Source organism: Dermacentor variabilis, chromosome 6 (assembly GCF_050947875.1).
Source record: "Dermacentor variabilis isolate Ectoservices chromosome 6, ASM5094787v1, whole genome shotgun sequence".
NCBI lineage: Eukaryota > Metazoa > Arthropoda > Arachnida > Ixodida > Ixodidae > Dermacentor > Dermacentor variabilis.
In genome coordinates this window covers 119,879,714-119,901,749 of record NC_134573.1, presented here as the reverse complement: position 1 = coordinate 119,901,749, position 22,036 = coordinate 119,879,714, and the positions used below count along the sequence as shown (strand labels likewise).

Genomic DNA, 22,036 nt, shown 5'->3' with positions numbered 1-22,036 from the left:
TTTCAGGTAAACGTGCGGGTTATACGCGAGTTTTTTTTTTTTTTTTTCTGCCGAGTTCAAAGTTAGGGGTGCGGGTTATACGCAGGGGCGGGTTATACGCGGGTAAATACGGTACGTGTCTGTGGACTCAGTAAACCATAAGGGACACAATAATGCAAGCAGATTTTAGTTTGTGAAATTATGTCCCATATTAAAGCCCATTGAATATGAGTGTCTCATAACAGATAATTACCCACTGAGAAAATGCACCATATAAAATATTTGTCAAAAGGAAATTAAAAAAATGGTTTGCATCAATGTGTGCTCCATTCATTCAGCTATGCACTTCAAAAAGAATTATTACGATATCTGCAATTGGAGCTGAGATATCGCATTTATGGATGCACTGAGAGGCCAAAATTTGCATTTTGAGTAAAGTGAAAAAAACAAACAAAAAAGCTTTATTTAGAAAAAATGGAGAAATGTAAAGACATTTGCACTCTCAAAGCACTAATATGCTCCCGGGGCATAATCACTTTGATCGCTGCCACCTTTATGGCGCTTCTTCAGTGTTTGTTGCACAGTGTCTGCAGATGCACGTTTGTGTGCAGATGAGACTGATCGCTGCCGATCCTTTTCTCTCATGCGTTTAGTGCTTCGCTGGCCAGGATTCATGCTAAGCTCATGTAAAATTCCAGCTGAGGTTCTTTCACGGCCTGCATTAAAGTTCATTACAGCTTCTGCCACAGCTGCTTCAATGGCGAATAAAGATGCATGCTTCTCTTTTGGGGCGAGTGCCCATATTAGTGAGTGCAGGCTCTCATTACTATTCTGCGTTTTGCCACGCACACACCGCTCAAGAAGCTTCTTATCAGATAGCCGCTCGTAGATAGGCAGTAGAGCTTTGGCCACACGATCGGGAAGGCTATAACGATGTTTTGGTGCTGGCTCTTCTTTAGCTTTCGCAGCATTTTGCCGGCACCAAGAATTGGGACCAGTGGGGCAAAGGCTGTGATTGGCGAGACTATCATTTGATGTTACGTGGTGATATGTCGCCATCACAGCCTTTTGCATAGCCTCGATGTCATCACTGTGCGACTTGATTGCCCAGCCATAGTACGAGCTGAGTTTGTTCACAAGGTCACCAGTCAACCTCCCTTTTCCACCTAGTGGTTTCGAGCCCTTGTGTTTTGCCAGCAGATTGCGGAGGGCTGTCCCCATGCGCTTCTGAACATGGTTGACACATTCCTCTTTTTGGATATCTATATACCCATAGACTTGAGCCTCCTTTAGAGCAAGGAACGTCCTGCTGTCCCCATCTGACAAAACAGTCGTATATCTGAGCTGGTGCTTCTCCCAAGACCTTTTGAATAGAATAAGGCCAGCCTCAACCTCCATTTCGCCAGATTTCTTGTCCGTATTTTTTTGGCATACGTGACTGGCCTTCCATTCTTCATAGAGAGGGTCATGAGCTTGTGGTCCGCGTTCGCAACCAGCACAAAAGTTGCTCAGTACGACGTGGTCCAAAACGAGCCCCGAAAAAAGTTCAATAACCGCGCCGACTCCGATGTGGGACGAATGCCCGCGGGTCATCCAAGACCCGTCGTAGGACACGGCGATGTTCCCGGGATTGTCCAGCCTAAGCTCGCTGTACAATTTCCGTACGGCTTCTGCGCTCTCCTTTTCTTGTCGCTCGGCTGCACGAGCCGCGGCGGGCGTCAACTTTGTCTTTTGGTAGGCTTGCCATGTTTTCGTGTGCAGTCCGCGGTGAGAAATATTCATGATGGCGAAAATATCGTTGAGGGCCGTTTGTCTGTTGCCAGTAGCTTGCATGGCACGCGCAGCCAGAATGTTTATTGTAAACGGATTCACTTTTTTATCACCGTTCACGCGCGGCGAGCTCCAAACCGTAGCTTTGTCACCGCAGTTGGAGCAAACAAGTAACAGTTTTACGGCAAGGCCGTATTCTCGCTCCTCTTGGCATATTTTCGCGTTTCCGCCACATATCTTGCACTGTAGGTGTTCAAGAAGCGTGTTCACCAATTCCAAACACACCACGGTGAAACTGGTCTCGTCAGCCGGGCAGCCACCGGAATCGCTCGGGGCCAACAAGTCCGATTTTCTTTGCGTTGCTGCAGTCGATGCAAGCTCTCGAACTTTGGCATCTGCTCTTTTCCTACCTTCATCAATATCTGAAGGCGTCCGGAGCACTGTATCACGACGAACGCGGCCGACGTCAGGGTCACTCGTTGACGGGACCGCTAAGCCTAATCCTGGTGTACGCAGCTCGGCGGCTCCGTCGCTCGATGCCTGCAGTCGCTCATCTTCGATTTGCAGTTCGCCCTCGGTGCCTCTCGATCTTTCAGCCACTCTTCTGATGTTCTGAATTAGTGACGACCTTCTTTTCTTGCCGTACTTATGTCGGCACACAAACTTTCTCGTTGACATCGCGGTAAGTTGCTTTCGCGTCCGACGACAGGACAAGATGGCGTCCGTGTAAGCGCTCTAGACGAGCTGCAGACGATGCTCTAAGCCAATCGCATAGCCGCTTTTCATCACGTGCCCTGAACAGCCAATAGCGACTGGCATTTCATCATTTTTTCGCGGCGTTTCTCTACTGTTACCAGTGACTGGAGAGAAGCGCTGGCGCGCGAAAATTGAAGACGAAAAACTGCTCTTTCAAATGATACCAACATGGCCGCGAGCGGAGCTATAGCGCGGAAGCTGCGCGTCGTTGAAATTGCACCGTTTTCGGTTCTACATCTAAACAAATTGAGCTACCTTTAATGCAAAAAAATGATATTGCGGTTGAAATAGATATGTTTCAGATATGAAACTTTGCAGATTAGTAGAATAATGAACGTAGATTCCGAATATAGTATTTTCCAAAATTCGATTTTTTTGCGATTTTTTAGTGCCAAAGACCCGTGTCCCCCCTTAAGTAATGTGAATGAATGAATGTGTGGTTTTTATTAGCGCAAGGGCATGGCCAAAGAAGCACCATGCCAGTTTTAGTGACTTTGCAGTGTAGTGATGGATTCTATGAAGTTGAAGTGACGTGGCTGTAAAGGGGCCTAAAAAATAGTTGCTCCAAAGTGAGTAAAATCTGTATAATAAAATTATGGTGATGACATATGACGTGTACTATAAGCATTAGGATGCAGTTCAAAAAATGATAACGAGCAATCAGGTTGATGAAGGCACAGAGGTGGAGTTCAGCACACGGGAACTGACATATATCCTTCGTATTATGTTTTACTTTGCCGGACAGCCTCATCTCTTTCTCATTTAATGCAAATTTTCTGCTATTCGATTCGATATTAGTTTCTTTTTTCTTGGTTCGAGTGAAAACCTACTCTGTTTGCACACCCATAACGAATAGTGCTTCAGAAATTCAACGTTAAGCAATTGAAAGGTATTTCAAGCATTAATAATTGTCTACCATAACACTCACAAATGTTAGTGAAGGCAGCAAAAGTACGAACTGCTATCGACTTCAGTATCTTTTGCAAACCTGTGCATCACTGAAGCACAGGTGCACTTATTTTGGGTCCTGCTGCATTTAAGCAATGCTAGGAATCTGCAGCAGGCAATTTTCCTGTTATTTTGTACTTGAGCAGCAGCATTGTGCCAAACACCAACATAGCACATAAAAATTGACATGACAACTTTGCTAGAGAGAACACTTATATAACTTTTTAAAAAACCAAACCAATTAGAAGTGCACAAGAAAACTGCAAAAACTAGAATGCTTAGAACCCATCAGCACATAACATTTCATACCTTTGGCATTGCATACGCAGGTGCAATGGAAAAGTGCACTGGCTCCACAGCTGCGTCACCAAAGGCTATGAAGAAAACAGAGAGAAAAGAAATGCAAAGATGTTCACAAGGAGGGTACAGACACCACAAAATGTGATCGAAGCATGTCAAATACTGTGCCAGCTCCTTAGAACCCTCCCAGAGAAGACAGTCTAGGAAGGTGTTTCTTTCTGGCATTCTGCTTCTGTAGCAACAGCCACGATAAACCACAGGCACAATCTGACTGTGGCAGGGCATGTGACCACGTTGCAAAGGAGCAACAATGATCGGTATTTGATTTTTTTTTTTTTTTTGTCGTGAAGCCACAGGAATCTCCATATGTGGGCATTTTGCATCCTACCCTTATCAGCGATGCAGAACACACACATGTACAACCCACGAGCAAATTAAATGAAAATTTCACCTTGAGGTGTGGCTTCATGGCAGCGCAAGTGGCACTGACGTGAAGCCACACCACAAAGCAAACTGTTCATCTCAAGTTTCGTTATCTCCTAGGGGTTCATGCTGAAGCTCCCTCTCCCCCTTTTCGTGGTCACTTATTCTTTTTGGATTAGCACTTTGCGTTTTGGCAGAGTGAGCAGCTGGCTAACAGTGCACACGGCACTGGCAAACCAAAACTCTAATCACGAGAGCTGCACTCGATGGCATTCCTTTAAAGTGTAGCAGATTATCAGTATCATTGGAGATGTGGGGGACACAGCTGCTAGCCAAAGATATAGCGTGGAAGAGTTAATGCTGTTTTGTGCAGTTATTGCTGACAGTCATATGCAAGAATTTTTTCTTTACGAGATGTTGTAATTGGGGGCGAGAGTTATACCAGGACGTGCATTACACAGGAAAATATGGTATTAACTTTTGCTGCCATGCCTTGTATTGGCATAGAATATCGTCAATGGGCCATGAAACGCCACAAGATACCTTTCGCTGCCCCTTTGAGGCACCCCGCTTACGTTTATTTTGCATAGACTCGATTGCAATCTTTTTGTGCTAATATCAGCATATATGCTTATAACGAATACAGTACATCCCCACTGATACGTTTTTCAGGGGAACTGCACAAAAAAAAAGAGAGAGAACAGTCGGGAACGCGCAACCGCGAGGAAGGCAGCAAATCATCACAGCGACGTCATAAACTGCTCTGAACGGCTGCCGGTACAGTTATTAGGTGTCTTGGCGCTCGCACTGCGATTGGGGATGGCACATGCTCGCATGTACTGTCGAGCTGACTTATCACAATCCCAGATATAACAATTTATTGTTTACCACATCTTGCTGCATTTATGACTTTCCGACACTGCCTATTGAAACTGCGGCCGAATATAACAAACATTTTCAACAGCAGCATAACTTACAACACTTAAAAACCAGTCGCAGTAAAAGGAGTGACCATGCAATGTTCCTGAGGCACGACAGCGCGCACGCTGCAGCGCGCCCCTTGCTCCAATCCAACAGCGACAAAAATAAGCCTGCCGTGATGAGTGCAGTGCATGGCTTTTAGAATCCGAATGCTAAGGTAACCAAAGGAGAGTCCACATAAACTACTGATACAGCAACTATTTTTCACAGTATCATTGAGTTTATTGTAAATCGGTTGGACTGTAGGCTCAACTGCACTAAATTAAAAATTAGATTGTGGGTTTTAATGATACAAAACTGCGTGGTAGCTTATAAGGAGCACCACAGCGGAGGGCTCTGAAACAATTTTCACCACCTGAAATTCTTTCATGCGCCATCTCAGCACACGAGCTTTCTTTCTTTCTTTTTTTTTTTTTTTGTATTTCGCCTTCACTGGTATGCCGCAGGGATTACACCTTGAACCTCGACCTCATCAGCACATCCCTATAGCCACTGCAAATGGTGTAAGTACTAAAGAGGTTTGATTGCTATAACAGTGCTCCTGAGCACCTACAGCTATGGCCACATAAACAAGTTCAATGGACGTGCTGTACTGCAACTTACCAACAATGCGTGCAATGGGCTTCACTCCAAGCCGGTCAGCAGCCTGACGGGTCATCAAGACACAGGCCGCAGCCCCATCATTCAGAGTGCTTGCATTTGCGGCAGTGATGGTGCCTAGAAAAATGAGACGGTAATAATCATGAGTATAAGTAGAAGCTCCAAACAGCTGACTGAAGCTTTCTTGGCCCAATTCAAAATGTATTCAAAATCACTTCATTCGAATTGAAGGATAATTCAAACTGCTCTATTGGTCTCGGCAAAAGTCCAATGCAATTGGACGGACAAAACGACGCAATGGTTATTTCAAACACTATTTCTCACTCCAGTGGACTGCTTTTCGGATAAGCCCAAGCCAAAGAAAGGTTCAATGCATCATTAGCTATGGTAAAAAATGAATAAGCAGGAAGCCAATAACGATCCGGAGCAAGTGGAGTGGTTCACAACCTCCTTTCTCATTTAAGCTAAGGGGGGAGGTGAGGATCAGAGTTAACGTTTTTGTTCTTTGACCTAGAGCAACGAAATTTGGCAGCCACACTCGAAAGTGTCTTAAATACAGTTTCATTACGCTGTCTTGACTAGTTTTCAAGTTACAAAATGTTACATGTGTTCCACTAGTGGAAAACCTGGCACTGTAACGAAACAGTTTCGTTACTGTTTTGTACGCCTGTAGTTTCAATCTTTGCTCAAAAGAGCACTGCAGGGTACAACAGTCCAAAACTTTTTTTAACCGCTTTGTTTTTTTACACAAAACATGTTCACCTTCACTAATTGTACCAGCACTTGTTATTCACAAATTAACATGCAAAAAAAAAAAAAAAAAAAAACTCAGCCCTCAGCAAGTTATTGAAGACTCATACCCTCAAGCACACTTCAGGGAATACATAAAAACAAACAGGATCAAAATTGGTCCAGGCTTTCCCATGCTACCCTTTCAGACAATGCAGAATGCCCAAAACACACTTTTGAGAAAACGTCTCTCAACCTTTTTGGGGCAGTTCACATCTTTTAAAATGCACCAGGATTTCAGTTTTTGCTGTCTTGGCTTGCAGGTGGTTTTTTGGGTCTTTGCCCTTTGATGTCGTGCACACAGGACGATTTTCTGGCTTGCTGACGGTCGACGCTCGATTTGCTTAGTTGCAGTGCAAGGCGCCGACGTGTGAAGTACCTAGCCATGCTGTCCGAGGTGCCGACACATGAAATTGCTAGCCGCGGGCTCAAGGAGTCAACACTCAATGTGCTTAGTCGCACAGCCTGAGGTGCCGACCCGCAATATGTCTAGACACAGGCTCGAAGACTACGCTCGATGTACGTAGTTGCAGTTGGAGGCGCTGATGCACAACATGCTTAGGCGAGGGTCCGAGATGTCTGCGCGCAATGTGCTTGATCACAGTCGGAGACTCATATGCGCGAAATGCTTAGCCACGGGTTCGGGGATTGCATGCGCGATGTGCTTGGTCATGAATTCCGAAACACCAAGTGCTGAAAGGCTTAGCCGCGTATCCGAGCATTGCATGCACAAATATTGGTCGCAATGTCCGCGTTGCCGATGCTCGGCATACTTAGCCGCGGGTCTGAGACATCCATAAATGTAGGGATCGGCCACGCTACTACGATGTCCGCGTAGCGCCCGTTTTGACACGCCGAGATTACGGCGAGTGGAGACTTCCAGACTCTCGAGGCGCAAGGAGCCGAGCAGCCAATGCGAGCGCCGGACTAATGGAAAACAGTGCTGGAGTCACATGGCGGGCGCGGCCAATCGTAGACTCCGGCACGACCCTCAATCATTTGCTCTTTGTGTGCTTGTTTTTGTATGCAGGAGGTAGCTGAAGTGGCAAATTTGAAGACAGAAATGCGCTTTGCAACGAGACCAAGATGGCGATGCTTGGTTACGCCGTTCCGGAGATGGTGTGGCTCGAAAAATGGCATTCTTTCTTGATTTCCGCGAAATTTTTCGTCACCTTGGCCGATAAAAGCTTTTAGAGCACTTCTATGTGGTTTACAGTGATGATATTTCGGAATCAGATAGAAAAAGTTATAGAAACTGAAAATGAATTTTTTTAAAATCGAATTTTTGGCCATTTTTTTGCGATGTGAAAGCCATGTCCCCTCTTAAATGGAGCAAGAAGGAACCCCCGGCACATGTTTAATTACGTTACCATGCACAAACCTATACATTAGGCGCTCTAAAGCTTCCTTGCAGTGATTCTGATAAACAAAACACTGGGCAAAACATTTTCACAGCGTTTAATTTTTGGGGCAGTTGCTGTCACTCATTTCTTTGCCATTTTGCAACTGATGAAGGTGGAATCATGGTTTTTGCATGTATGTCTTGAACCATTCAGAAGTGCTATGAAACTGTCCATTTTTATCTGCATGTCTTAAATATTTATATAATTCAACTCTTATGAAAGTCATTTGTAAGGCAAAAGAATACTAAAGTTTAACCATTTTATTTCTAATGCTTACAGTGCACAAAATAAAGTTTCGTGAGCATTATCACAAAATCCAGAGCAATTTCTGGGATTTTAATTAATTTGTTGGGGGACGACATTTAGAGAATGCCAATTGTAAATAAAAACTATAGCAGATAGCTCAGAACTGATATCAGCATAATAAATTATTTTCCATCGCCACATCTCCTCTTACAAGATTTTACTAATAAGCAAAAAGGAAAGCAGTAAATGAAGATACTCATCGCAGGTCACGTCCTACCCAATCCAGAGTTTTGCACCTTCTAAGCCAAATGCAAAATAAGCTTCAGGTTTGACGTTCCAATGAAGGTAACACTTGTTATCATTCCGTTGAGGATAAAGAAAGGCCCATAGAATCTCTGACATGGCACATGATGCAAGCAAAGGCTTTCGGACTCTCTCGCATGCTCCATGAATGACCAAAGATTAGCCGTCCACCACAATAACACAAATCTGTTGAGACACTCTGCAAAATAAACAAAAGGCAACTGCAATTACTAGACTTTATCTGCACATTACGACAAGCAAATTGGGCAAATCATTTGTGCTAGACACTGGCCCAGCAAAAAAGCTACCCTGGATCAGACCTATTAACATTTTCAGATTTGAAGCATATGAGAAAGCCAGAAAACGGTAAATTTTGTTTAATAATATCACAGCTTCAATGCTATAAAACCTTCGCTGTTTACTACAATACACTGCAATACACTGACGATGTTCTGTTGAAAAAAAGATACTCGGTAGCTTCAGCTAGAATGGAACACTGCAAGAGGAAATTTTAAATTCGTTCATAATATATTCATCGAACGAATAAAATTTCAGTTGCCATTGTATGCTGGTCTTATGGAGTAGGCTTAGTTCTCCCAGTAAGCACTAATAATCAAGTCAGTACAAAAAATTTGGTTCTGAAGTTTGGTCAGCAAATTTGTACTCTTCTAAATTTTACCTAGACTAGCACAATTTTGTTTTGGTTTCATATCACCCTATTAAAACAACAATGTGCGTCTCAGGTCAAGTCACTTGGATTAAGAGCTCAACACGTGTCGGCATCTCGTGCTGCAACGATACTCGACGAGTGGACACCATCAAAGCTTCCCGCCAAAATTCCCCGCCCAATAAAGCTGCCGATAAGCGTGAATTCGAGGAGCACATATATAAGCTTGCTGAAGCTGCAAAAATGACAACGTGTGCCTGTGGCCGCTCAGGCACCCACCAGATCAACATGCATCAGCGTACTGTGCTGCAACAATTCACTCAGCACTTTTGTAGATGTCAACTACAGTTGAGCCTGCCGAATTTTTTAAATGGATTTGGATTGTACGTTTTCCTGGTTAGCACATTCAAGTGACACCAACTCAACCACCCCACCCCCTAATGTCCATGCTGACAAGGGCGTGTGTGTGGGGGTGGGTAGGGAGTGCAGTAATAAGAAATTTGCATCTCATGTGCTCATGTAGACGAGAGAGAGAGAGAGAGAGAGAAGCAAGCATGTTGCACTATCATGTCAGCTAAGTAGAACTTGTTTGCAGCTACTCAACTGTGCCAAATGATGTGCCATGTTTAGTGTAGCATCGTCTTTATTCCAGAAGACACAAGCAGAGTGCACTTCTGGGGAGTACAAGATGCTATGCCGAACATTTTGACTGTTGTGAACAAAAACGCAATCATTTGGCTATCACACCACAGTTTTGTTATGCTGTGTTGCCAGTCGGCGGATGCGTTGGCTGTACTTTGTAGCGACAGTATGACAATGGTGGGATGCGGGCCACTATCTTGCAGTGACGCTTTCTGCTTGATTCTATGTTACTCTGATCATCCATCGTTCACGGCAAGGTAATCCCACCGGATAACAAAGGCAGAGCATTGCCTTGACCACAGACTGACGAACCGTTAAAAAAAAAAGAGCATCAGAAAAGGCATAGCTACAAAATAGCGGCTGCGGACTGCCTAACCACAGTGGCAAGCAATATTTCGCACTGTTATCACCGGACGAGTAAACAAGCAACAGCATTCGCGCCACTGTGAAAAGACGGTATGCTTGGTACTGCGACAAGAATGCCTTCGCTCTTATATGTCGGTGCGTCTTGTGCCACTTGTTTGAAATTGAATGTATCCCTGGAAGCAATGATCTGAGAATATGGCACACCTTTATTGGCCTTTTCTGAAAAGGCACTTGCTTTTTTCTGGGTAATCTGGTATTTCAAGCTCCCGATTATTCAGACTTTTTGGCAGTCACCGTCGAGTGCGAATTGTTGGTCAGCCCCTAATGCCGTTCCCCCACGGCATTACACTACCACCTTAGCAGTCCAGTAACACGTGGTCACTAGGAACAGTGACATGTATGAATGTGCTTGGAATAAAACAGGCAACAGTTACGCACCACCATCCTTGAGGAAGACTGTCGGCACGGTGCCAAATTTTTCAAAGTTGGCCCTCGTGTACTCCTCATCTTCTGCTACGACGACATCTGGCTTGCCACGCTTGCCCTGGATTGTCACTGGCACTATTTCCTTGGCTAGGATGCCTTCCTGTAAACAATAAATCGCACAACGTTACACAGCTTTCTCTCGTGATGACTGCTCCAGCGCATAGCAACACAGGATTGATACGTTAAGAAGGTGCTGAACAGGTCACGCAACATATATTTGGTTTAAAAATATAAAATTGAAAGATATAGAAAGCAGAGCAGACAAACATACACATGGAAGACAGGAAAAAAAAAAAAGAAAATAGAACACAACACATTAAAAAAAAAAAAAAAAAAAGAAAGGAGATAGGTCACTGAGCAAGTCTCAAGTTATTAGACGTTTCAGAACCCACACGGTTTCCTTCATGCAAACAGCAAGGATCACATGCTGGTTCCTAAACAACATTCAATTTTCAACTTGCTTCAGCCAGTACGGAACAATTTTCTCAACTTCGTCCTGCTGGATTCAAACGACTCATCATTTTCAACAAAATATAACTTTATAAATGCAACAAATTGTGACACATTATGCATGTGTGCAAAGGCTAACTGATGCGCTTATAAAAATATGACTGAAATATAGAAGAATAAAGCTCAATAAGTAATGTCACAAAATGCTCGAAGTCATAAGCACGGAGATTAGACACATCAGTTTACTAAACGTTGCTCCCACTTGTTTAACGAATGCAGCAGCATGGTTCCCTGCAATTTTTGTTCAAAGCTATAATTTGCATCCAGCCATTCAGCCTGCAACTTGGTGCTCGGCTGTAGAATGCAACAGCCACAGCTACCAATGCAGGTGTACGCCCACACCATTATATGGTCCAACGACAGCCCAAGAAGCACAACTTCATTGTCAAATATGAGTGTGCAAGAAAGCAAACATGCAAATGCAGCCTTAAAAGCTTAATGGCTTGGTCAGCAAATACAGTTAAACCTGGATAACGGAACTGAAAAATGTTTGCAATTTTTAGTTATATGCAGTTTCTGAATAAATATTAGCAGAGACCATGCACCAATCCTAGTTAACCCAACTCGTAAACGTTTATTTAGCAGAAAAAAAAAACTGCGAAATTTTTGCTTACTGTTTCAGCACAAGGGTTACGTTATGCGGCACTCCAATAAAGCTAAATCATCCAAGGCTACCTCATAATCCTTTGAGCTGACTCAAAACATCCAACACGTCTATAACCTCCCTCTGACAAACTGTCACTGCAATCTTGAATAGTTACACCAAGTATGGTGTCGCTGGGCACATCCCCATTCGCACATAGTGCATCCCTTGCTACGGTGACATCAGGTAGGTTTGAGGGTACCTCTTCGTCTCCACAGACTCCACCTCGGGTGACCTTAGATATCTTGGCCTTCGCAAAGCAATTAGCGACTGTGTCTGCTTTATGTCCTGCCAGGACGGAGCAAGCATCTTGATCGGTTAATAGATTTCAATCTTTGTCTGGCATTCAAAGCTGATATCCAGGAGAATCTTGTCTATCAAGTGTGGCAATAGCAGCACTTAAAGCTGTTAATGACCCCTTCATCTAAGGGCTGAATCAGCAATGTGCAATTTGCAGGAAAATAATGCAGCTCGATATTCGAGCGCTGAAGGCCTTTGACGTGATACGCAGAGCAATTGCCAAGCGACAGCCAGATTTGGCACCCTTGTTGCTTGACGACTTCGTTGAACTGCTTCAACCAGACGGAGATTTCCTGTGTCATCCAGGCTTCCGAATTGGCCCCATGTATCAGTGGCATTCGCTTGGTTCCTTTGAAACATCTTGGTCGGGCATTTCTCCCAATAACAAATGGAATTCTCTTATCGCTAACATCACTGTTGGCACAAAGCAAAACAGTCACCCAGAGTTTGCTTTGTTTTCCGCCACGACAATCATCTCTGAGGACCAGCATAGAATAAAGCCATCTAATCGGCGTTATACAAGCCCGCTGCCTCATAGCGGCTGGTAGTGTCGGGCAGCTTCTAGGCTGCCCACGAAGCAGAGGCAGACTCGCCGCTAATAACTATACTGACGACACCATTCCAGCTCTTGAAACCTTGTAAGCAGCAGTTACTTGCCTTGAAGTCGTCGTTGCCAAGGATGCACGCAAAATCCTTAGCTTGTTGCTGCAAGATTGCGCCACTTATTGACACGTTTCGCGCCCGTGCGTCCAGAAAATGCATAAAAACAGCCTTGTCTACATCAGCGTACGTAGAAGTATTCAGCCATTTTTTTTCTTGCAACTTGGGCCCGACTCCACTGCATTGCCGATACTTTCTCTTGAACTCAAAATTGTCAATAGGGAGCTGGCTAGGATACTTAACCAGGCAGCAACAACCTTCTCGCCTACGGAAACCGCATCCACAATTGCAAGCTTGCCTTCAAGAGACAACTTTGTGCTTCCCAATTGCGGAACTCACGGAATTCACAGTGAACCGACCCCGCCATCTTTGAGAGCATGCCCGTCGCCGTGCCGAGACAGGAGTAAGCCTAACACAGACAAGCATCAAACCAGCCAAACCGAGCAGGCAAAGCAGTGCCACTTGATGTCAATTACATAAGCTGCAGAGCATGACCTTCGAGTTGGCTCGCTGGTCCGGCCGTATGATGCAGCAACAGTGTGCTGGCTCTCAATCTTGAAGACCATTTGAGAAGGTTGCTCCATTTGCTGCGAAGCGGCGTTAGCTGTTCCAGCAGCTCTCGTATCCTCATCACAGTGTGTAGTTTCTTGTTGCAATCGCATGCGTTCGTCTTGCAGCCGCCTGTTATCTTATACTTTTTTAATTACTAAGCGTACACATTGTGCATAGAAATTTTCAGTAAAATTACGGCTCAAGATAATGATCAATGTCCCAAACCCTTCGTTACATGGAGGTCCACAAACACATGAGCTTCTATGGGGTGGCATTGGAGATTGAAAAAAATTGAGAAAATCCAGGCGTTCGATACAGAAAGGTTTGTTACATCGAGGTTTAACTGCACTGGCTTTGCTTAGAGTGAAGTTACCCGCGTCTAACACGCACACATCCAATTTCTGCGGGGAAAGAAAAAAGCAGCTTCTAATGCGCACGTGACTGAAAGAAAAAAGTCAGAACAATTACCGTACTTATTCAAAAATAGGTCGAGCACAAATATAGGTCGGCTCCAATATATTGTGCTGTCTGAGAAATAAAGAATTATTTGAATATGCGTCGACCCATTAGAATCAAGTAAAACTCAAAATATGCGTTGCCATATCACCATCGGCATTTCAAGATGGCCGCCTCGAACGCACTTCGAGCCTAGCTGCTGCAGCTTCCTCTATGTGCTGTAGTATGTATGCTTGAGCATTAGTCCACCGTCTGGCTTCCAATTTTCGACATTTGCTCTATCAGCATGAAGTGTCGAGCTCATCATGATGTCGCATTTAAAAGGAAAGTGACCACGTGTGCAGAGATGGACGGAAATCTGGCTGCACCATGGGCGTTCAGAGTACCCGAAACTTGCGTGTGGGACGGGTGCAAGCAGAAGGACAGACTGAAGTAGGACGTATTTGCGATGATCCACTTCGGCGATACGATCGCCTTGGTCCTATCTTGAAAGTGATCTGCGACAGGGATAAGAGTCAAGCCGCGTGCTGGGTTTTGCTGTGTATAGTTCGCATTGAAGCCAGAGGCAGCTGCTGCCGCACTTCCTCACTCCAGCATTTTGACAGCGAATTTCCGCGGTCATTGAGTGAGATGTGTTCACGTTTGCTTGTGCATGTGTGACACCATGCTTGTCAATTTAGTCAGTACTGTACTGTATGGATGTGTGTAAGAGTTGAGTAAATAGGGTATTTGTGTTTGCACGACTGCGGCTTCAACGTATAGTATCGACGTGTATGGCAGGGCATTTTGGTCTGCAGCCTTAGCCCTAGTGGCTCCGGCAGCGGCTCTGTTCCACATTTGAACTTGATTAGTTTGGTGCTTTTGCTAGCTTTGATCAGGAATATAAGTCGACAGCTAATTACGGGGTAACATTTCTGGAAAAAAGAAGGTCGACCTATAGTCATTAAATACGGTATATATATTCCCCAGTGAACAACCTCTTTACTATGCCTGTACTTCATTCACCATTGCGCTTGGATAGCTCCCTTTCACTTTCTGGACTACAGCATCAGTGCAGTCCACCGCGTCTGAAATGCCACATTTTTGAATGACTTTACGACCATAGCCAATGAGATTCCAGAATTCAAGGTTTTGCCAACTATCTTGCCACTTGCTCGGTGACTGAGCACGCCTTAACACGATCAAGACGGTGGATGGGAGAGGAAAGCAGCAGGTACATTAGGGTAGCTAGTACGTAGTGATACATCGAACCTTTGCCTTTCCCTTGGGTTTGTCTGAAATGTGTTGCATGGGTGTGAGATCTTGTTCGAAATAACTGTCGCATGGTTTTTGGAGTTTGAATTAACTGTAGTTTTTCTCTATTCAAATACATAGAACTTTGCAGGGAGCGACAGAGCAGTCCAAATTATCAGTCAATTCAAATGAGATTTTAATTATTCAAATTTCATTGTAATAAGACAGCAACTGTAGATGCTGAAATTCCAAAAAAATAATTCTATGAACTTAGTTTACCATGCACTGCCACTTGGAAAAAAAAAAACATTTCATCATTAATATTTGTCTTTTCAGACTTCTTGTGCCCGTGTTCAAAAAAATCAAGTGGGGACTGTAATCACTTTCAAGTGCACAATATCATACCAAGTGACGACCAAGAGAACTTTCCCACAACTGCAACACTGAAATGCGACAAGCTCATGTCGTTCGGTTTTAGTAGGACGCAGAGAATGATGTCACTGGTCCTGTGGATCACCGAACATCTGTTGCTCTGCCAGCGATCTATTACCACCAGGCTAGGTAACAAACAGCCTGGTGTACTCAACATCCTGGCTTCAAATTCCCTGTTGAATACAAATCACGTTAACAGTTTTTACTATTACCTTTGCAGCTGCTGCACTCCTCTTATAGCTGTCTATGGCAAAGTTGTCCTGATCTTGTCGTGACACCTCATACTTTTTCGCAGTTTGTTCAGCACAAGCTCCCTGAAAAGGCAAGAACTTTCTACTTGTACCACAAGTAAAGGCAGGATCTCGCATGCAAACAGCAAAACAGCACAGTCAGATACTATCTAGCAAAGGCAACTGCTCATAGAGATCACTGCCCAATTTATACATCACACCAGGCTTCCTTGTATATCAAAGCATGCTTTTTAACAGCTTTGAGGACCAAGAAAACTACGCACCATGTGAATCTTGTCATATGCGTCTGTCAGGCCATCAAACACAATGCCATCCTGAAATCAAAACGAAATCGTTAGACATGCCATCCCTAGTTGAGGTTAACGAACTCAACCAATTGTAGGAATTAATGGATGGTCATAATTATGCAAGCAATAAACTTTTCCCCTAAAACACTGTTCTGCCGCAGTGCACCATGGTCAGTCATCATATTTTTGCATGCCTAAAGCTCACCTAAATGTACAATCCCTGGTAAAGAAATAAATACTACGCACAAGTTAATGTGGACAGAAATATTTAATCAAGGCAACCTAGCAAAGTCAATATAAAGCAAAGCTCCAAATATAATCTCAATTGTGTAATTATTCATCACTGCTTTCAATGCTGCTCTAAGTCAAATTGTGTTGTAATTGCATGGTAATAATGAGGACATACGAAAAGACTGCCTTCTGATACAGCTTCAATGCCACGCTTTTTGTATTGTTGTGTAGTCCTGCCTGAAGCAGGTTTTATACTCGACATATTGCAACCTCACTACCTTACTAATATTTTTGTAGTGGGCTATACAGGAAAACATCTTGACCAAGAAATGCAGCCTTGATGAGCCTCCCATACCTACACCCAGCACTCAATATTTTCCTAACTACACAGGTAGTCTAATGGGTAATCCAGTTTTCAGTAACTGCAACAACTCACCTGTAAGTGAACCCCTCCATATGGCGTTTCCCCTCTAGCCATGTAGTAAGGAACGTTAGACATGCTCTCCATGCCACCAGCAACCATGACCTCCTGAAAAGACGAAGATACAGATGGTGATCAACAGAAGGGGAACTTGCCCATTACTGCAATGCTGAAGACAAGCAGCACATGTTGTTTGGTTTTAGTAGGACACAGCAAATGATGTTGCTCATCCTGTGGATAACCAAACTCTTGTTTCTCTGCCAGCGATTTATTACCACCAGGCAAGGTGAAAGCAAACCTGGTGTACTCAACGTCCTGGCGACAAATCATCCGATCAGGCCTGCTGGAGGCAACCAAGTGACAACTCTGGCTATCTAAGCAAACTTTGGTTTTATGGAACCAAAGGGCCAGACATTGCCAAAAAGGCACTTTCTGGGTAAATGGTGGGGAGCAAGGTAATACTCCATTGGCTGGGGTGCTTGGACAACTAAAGAATGCTGCTTACGAAACTCACAGGTCCTCCAGAATCAGTCTTCGGAGCCTCTGCTAAGGTATCAAAATCTAAGCAGAATCAACAAACTCTCATCCACTCACTACGATAGCGAAACCCAGCAAGTTATTCGCTGTTGTACAGAATAGCACAATAAGTGAGGGAACTAAACAATCCTTACATCTAAGTTGAAACACCTTTTTTCGAATAAACATTTAATGGCACTACTGCTACTATTCAACCAATATTGACATGTGTACTTGTTCATCTTTTTCGGGTGACCGCTCTCCACTGTAAGAAATGTTACTGCTCAGCATGGGACGCACCCGCATGTATCTTAAGTTTCTCTAATGTTACCTATGTTTCTACCCGTTGCATGTTGTCACCGAAGCTTGTGTAATCTGACTGCATGTGCGATGCAAACTGTGTAGGATTTTCTGGAAGACACGCGTGCACCAGCGATAACTCTGGAACCTTTGATGACCCATGTATTAAAGCCTATGAGCTTGACTGGCAGATCAGATTTTCAACGATCACCGACTCTGTTCAATGTTATTGCCATTCCTTTGAGTGTAGCCCATTTTTGAGGGCACAGGTTTGCCCAATAAAACGCTATTTTCGTCATTCCCAGTTTTGCTGCTTTCTTCACTGTCATTACTACGCGACATCTGGTGGAGGTGCTAGTGCGTTCATGTAACTAATGCCCCCGCAAAGCTGTGATCCAAGCCCAAAACTGGAGGACAACATCAACGTCGCTAAAGACCAGCAAGCTAGCCGTAGGCAGCAAGGTCTGGTACCAGAATATGGACCTCCTCCCAAGAAGACCAAAGGGATCAAGCCAAAGTCAGCAACCGCAATGGCTTCCCCGGTATCCCCCATTCTGCTACAACAACCTCGGGACCCAACAACCCTCCATGGACCATCCTATGAAGACACAGACACCTAGCTAGAGGCCTATCAACGAATTGCAGCTTTCAACTACTGGGATTTCAACAAGCTGTGGCATGTATACTTCGCCAATTTATCGTAGGTAGCAAATTTGGTTTCAGAGCTACAAAATTATTTTCGGCAGCTTCTTTTTTTTTACGGCAGTCCAGATATAGCGATGATTAGTTATAACTATCAGATTTTTTGTTCTTGATATCGTTATAAGTGCACTGCACTGAAATGTGGGATTTGTATTAAGCTGCCACAAGGGCCAGACATTCCCAAAAAGACAAGAAGGAAGAAGACCCCTCTTGGACAGAGGCGAAGTGCTTCATCTCTGGAATTAGTTTATTTTCCAAAGTGCTGTTACTCAAGACATTTTCATGCCAAAATGTGAATTCAATATATTTTCCAATGCCAGCAGGGCAGCAAATTTTGTACTTTGGCTTAGTGTGGTGCTTTAATTTAGCTAAAATACACTGAAGGCCACAATTTTTCACATTTGTCTGTCGAAGTGATGCCATGATGTGTGACCTAACAGCCTGATGCTACAGTAGTTCAGGCTGCGCAAAATTCAGCCCTGTGCTTTCCATCCACACGAGCTTAAGTTGTTCTGTCTATTAAGCACACAGACAAACTTGGCAGGCATACCTGCTGTAATTGTCAGCTGGTTGCTCATGGGCCCTAATGCTGCTTCTGTGGCCCTCAACCAAGCCTGTGCTTGCTGCAATGGTTTGCCACCTAGCTTGAACATTAGGCCAAATGCTTAAGCCCAACCAACAGCACTTCCCTGGTTGTCAGTGACGAAAGTTATGGTTTGGTGCTAAGTTTTTAGTGGCTATGCTGAATGTTGAAAAACCATCTTGCTAATGAAAGCAAGAGTACAGGGACAACCTGAATGGCGCCAATTCTTTACACAGCCACCACTTAGCACTGTGGGCACATACAATGTTCAGGAAATAGGGCCAGATGCCATGATGGCATTCGAAACTTCGGTCGCCATTATATACTGGTTCAATGATGGAAGAATAAAAGAAGGCGGTGGTGCCACAGGGATGTTTGAATAATCAAGCAGGTGCAAAAGTGTTTCGTCGACCTATAACGAATTTGCATGGCTTATCTTGGCTGAGTCAAGTGACTTGCTCACCGAACCAAAGCTATGGTTTCTAGTTGTTTTTCAAATTTATATTCATTCTTTTCAAATACTTCCATGTACTAAAATTTGAGCTGAAGAAAGTATTGAATACCAAAATAATTTAAAATATTTAATCAATAGACGCAGGAGCCTGCCTACTGACATTTGCACACAGAAGAATATGTTAGGTGAAAGTTTCTTTTTCTTCGCCACAAATGCTACAAGTACAGCAGAACCTCATTCATACGTTTTGAAAAAAGCCTGTACTAACTGGGAAAACACACAATCAGGAGCAAATAAAAAATTTGAAAGACTCAACTATTGTTTCTACGCAATGTGAAGCCTTGCGTGGATTATTGCCGCAGGCACGAGTCGCCGACGCATGTTGATCTGGTGGTGCTCCCATGTCTTAAGGCGCGTTTTTTTGTTTTAAGAGGGTGATGGGAAACCGAAACAAAATCGAGCTGGTGGGTAATGCTGGAAGCAAAGCGAGATGTGATGCCCACATTGCACCGCTGCAGCAGAGAATGCAGCAGAAAACAGCGGTGCGTTTGGATGATCGCCTACTAAAAGCGTGCAGTAGGCCACATATGGCGCTATGCACCGCGTGCTAGAAAACAGATGCTTATCGCAACATGTTTGGCAGTGATAACTGAATGCGGCAGGTGACAACCTGGACGGAGATTTGCTGGTACCGGAATAAGAAACTGTGCGAACAGTCGTTTTCATGTGAGAGGAGTGGCTACATACGTTGTCGATATCGTGCGCCTCGTGCCTTTTCTTGTTCACATGGAATCCATTGGTCGGGAAACGTACACTATCGCAGTCTGCAGCATGGAACAGCGGCGGCGCGATTCAGTTATTGCCTATTAAAACCATGTGCTACTCTTCCGACGGCACAATACACCGTGAAACAGATAGGTGAAAATGCTTATTGCAATAGGATTGGCGGTGAGAGCTGTGAATGCCGCATGTGACGACCCCGGATAAGATTTACTGGTACTGAAATGAGAAACTGAGTGCGCGCCGGCATTTTCACAAGAGACGGGTAGGCGAGTATTGCAGATAAGTAGCAGCGGCGATCAGCTATACTGTTCTTGACCACTTGCACCTCGCGCAGTTGTTTGTTTACGTGGGATCTAGCGGTCAGAAAACGTATATGATTGCAGCCTGGCGACGTAGTGAACGTTGGTGCCAAAAAATTGTGCTTTCCATCGTATGAACCAGTAAAAAATGAGCGTGACTACTAGGTCATTTTTTGTATTCTCGATCGCGAAAATTGGTGCCAGTGAAACGTACGTAATATAGTAACATATCAACGAGGTTCTACTGCAAATGCATACAACAAGCACAAGTTTTGTTAAATTGAAGTGTAGAATAGAACTGCTCTACTACAGAGCAAACAAGTTTAAAAGCATGCAGCGATGTCTCTGCAGTGCTTCTACTGACGTATGCAGGCTGATCAGATGTGCAAGAACATTACCTGAGATCCACACATTAGGCTCTGGGCTGCCAGCATTATTGCCTTCATACCAGATGCACAGACTTTGTTAACTGTGGTGCATGGTGTGGACTGTGAGAGACCTGCAATGAATGCAATGCAGCACACAATGACCAAAAACAGTACCTCTATAGCGTTGGTTACAGAAGTAAAACCTAACCATAATCGCTGCACCGACTCAAGCACACAGACAGTCAACCATGTGGTCATAAGATGGACATAATGAGCCTGCACAACTGGCCAAAATGCTTTGGCTACTTTATACTCTACTACTGAAGAGGCCAGAAGCATTCTGCCGAGTACGAAGAAGCGGGTTCAATTGCCAAAGAACTGTCACATTCCAATGGGGGTGGAATGCAAAACTGTGTTTATATAAACATACTGTCGCCAAGAAAAATCAAGACTGAAGCACTGCACAATTCTACAATTCAAATAATGCACAACACAAAGTTTTAATCACTAAGTCTAACAGCACCAGTGATCTCGGAGGTCACGCTTTGCCAGGAAGAAGCTACCACGTGGTTTCAGTCAGAGGCTCACAGGTTGCAAGAATTAAGTTCTTTCCATTTTTAGGACATCAGCTCCAAATACCTTTCTAAGAAATTGTAAGGCATAACAGCTCAAGCTGCACGGCAGGCTATGAGGAACATCGTAGTAGAGGACTAATTAATTTCTTGACCACCCGCCTCGTACAAGGTTTGAGCCTAGCTGGCGTAGCTTCCTCCATGCGGCTGTAGTAGGTGTGCTTAGGCATTGGTCCACCATCTGTCTTCTCGTTTTCTGATTGCTTTATCAGCACGAAGTGCAGAGTTCATCATGATGCCACATTTAAAGAGAAAGTGATCCCGTGTGCGGAGACGGACAGAAATCTGGACGCATCACAGCAGTTCGGACTACCCGAAACTTGCGTGCAGCGTGCAAACAGAAGACCGTTTTTGCCAGCAAAGCAACACAGCGGGCCGAAGCAGGACGTACTTGCGACAAACCACTTTGGCGATATGGTTGCCTCGGCCCCATTTTGAAAGCAATCTGCAACGGGGACAGGGTCCACCGCACGCTGTGTTTTTGCTGCTTATAGTTTGCATTGAAGCGAGGCGCAGGTGCTGCCGCACTTCTGACAGCGAGTTTCTGTGGAGAGTGAGTGACACCATGCTTGTTAATTTAGTTAGCACTGTACCGTACAGATGTGCATTCCAATCGACATGCGTTAGAATCTAGCAAATAAGGTATTTGTGATTTGTGCAACTGTGGCTTCGACATATGGTATCAACAACCATGGCAGGGCGTTTTGGTTTGCGGACTTGGCCCTCGCAGCTCCCGCGGCGGCTCTGTTCTACCTTGGAACTAC

General features: G+C 44.3%; 1 protein-coding gene across 3 annotated transcripts in view; it reads right to left on the bottom strand.

The window, feature by feature from the left end:
- LOC142585122 (acetyl-CoA acetyltransferase A, mitochondrial-like) overlaps positions 1–22,036 on the bottom strand; it is a 45,688-nt gene that overhangs the window by 6,991 nt on the left and 16,661 nt on the right. For 2 of the 3 annotated variants that reach the window (XM_075695639.1, XM_075695641.1), the window contains exons 5-11: positions 20,671–20,771; positions 16,651–16,743; positions 15,960–16,010; positions 15,658–15,759; positions 10,612–10,759; positions 5,761–5,874; positions 3,763–3,827 (exon numbers count right to left, since the gene is read on the bottom strand). In XM_075695639.1, the coding sequence (XP_075551754.1) occupies positions 3,763–3,827; positions 5,761–5,874; positions 10,612–10,759; positions 15,658–15,759; positions 15,960–16,010; positions 16,651–16,743; positions 20,671–20,771 (674 nt within the window). The remainder of the gene's footprint in view (positions 1–3,762; positions 3,828–5,760; positions 5,875–10,611; positions 10,760–15,657; positions 15,760–15,959; positions 16,011–16,650; positions 16,744–20,670; positions 20,772–22,036) is intronic. The other variant, XM_075695640.1, reaches the window with a different exon arrangement.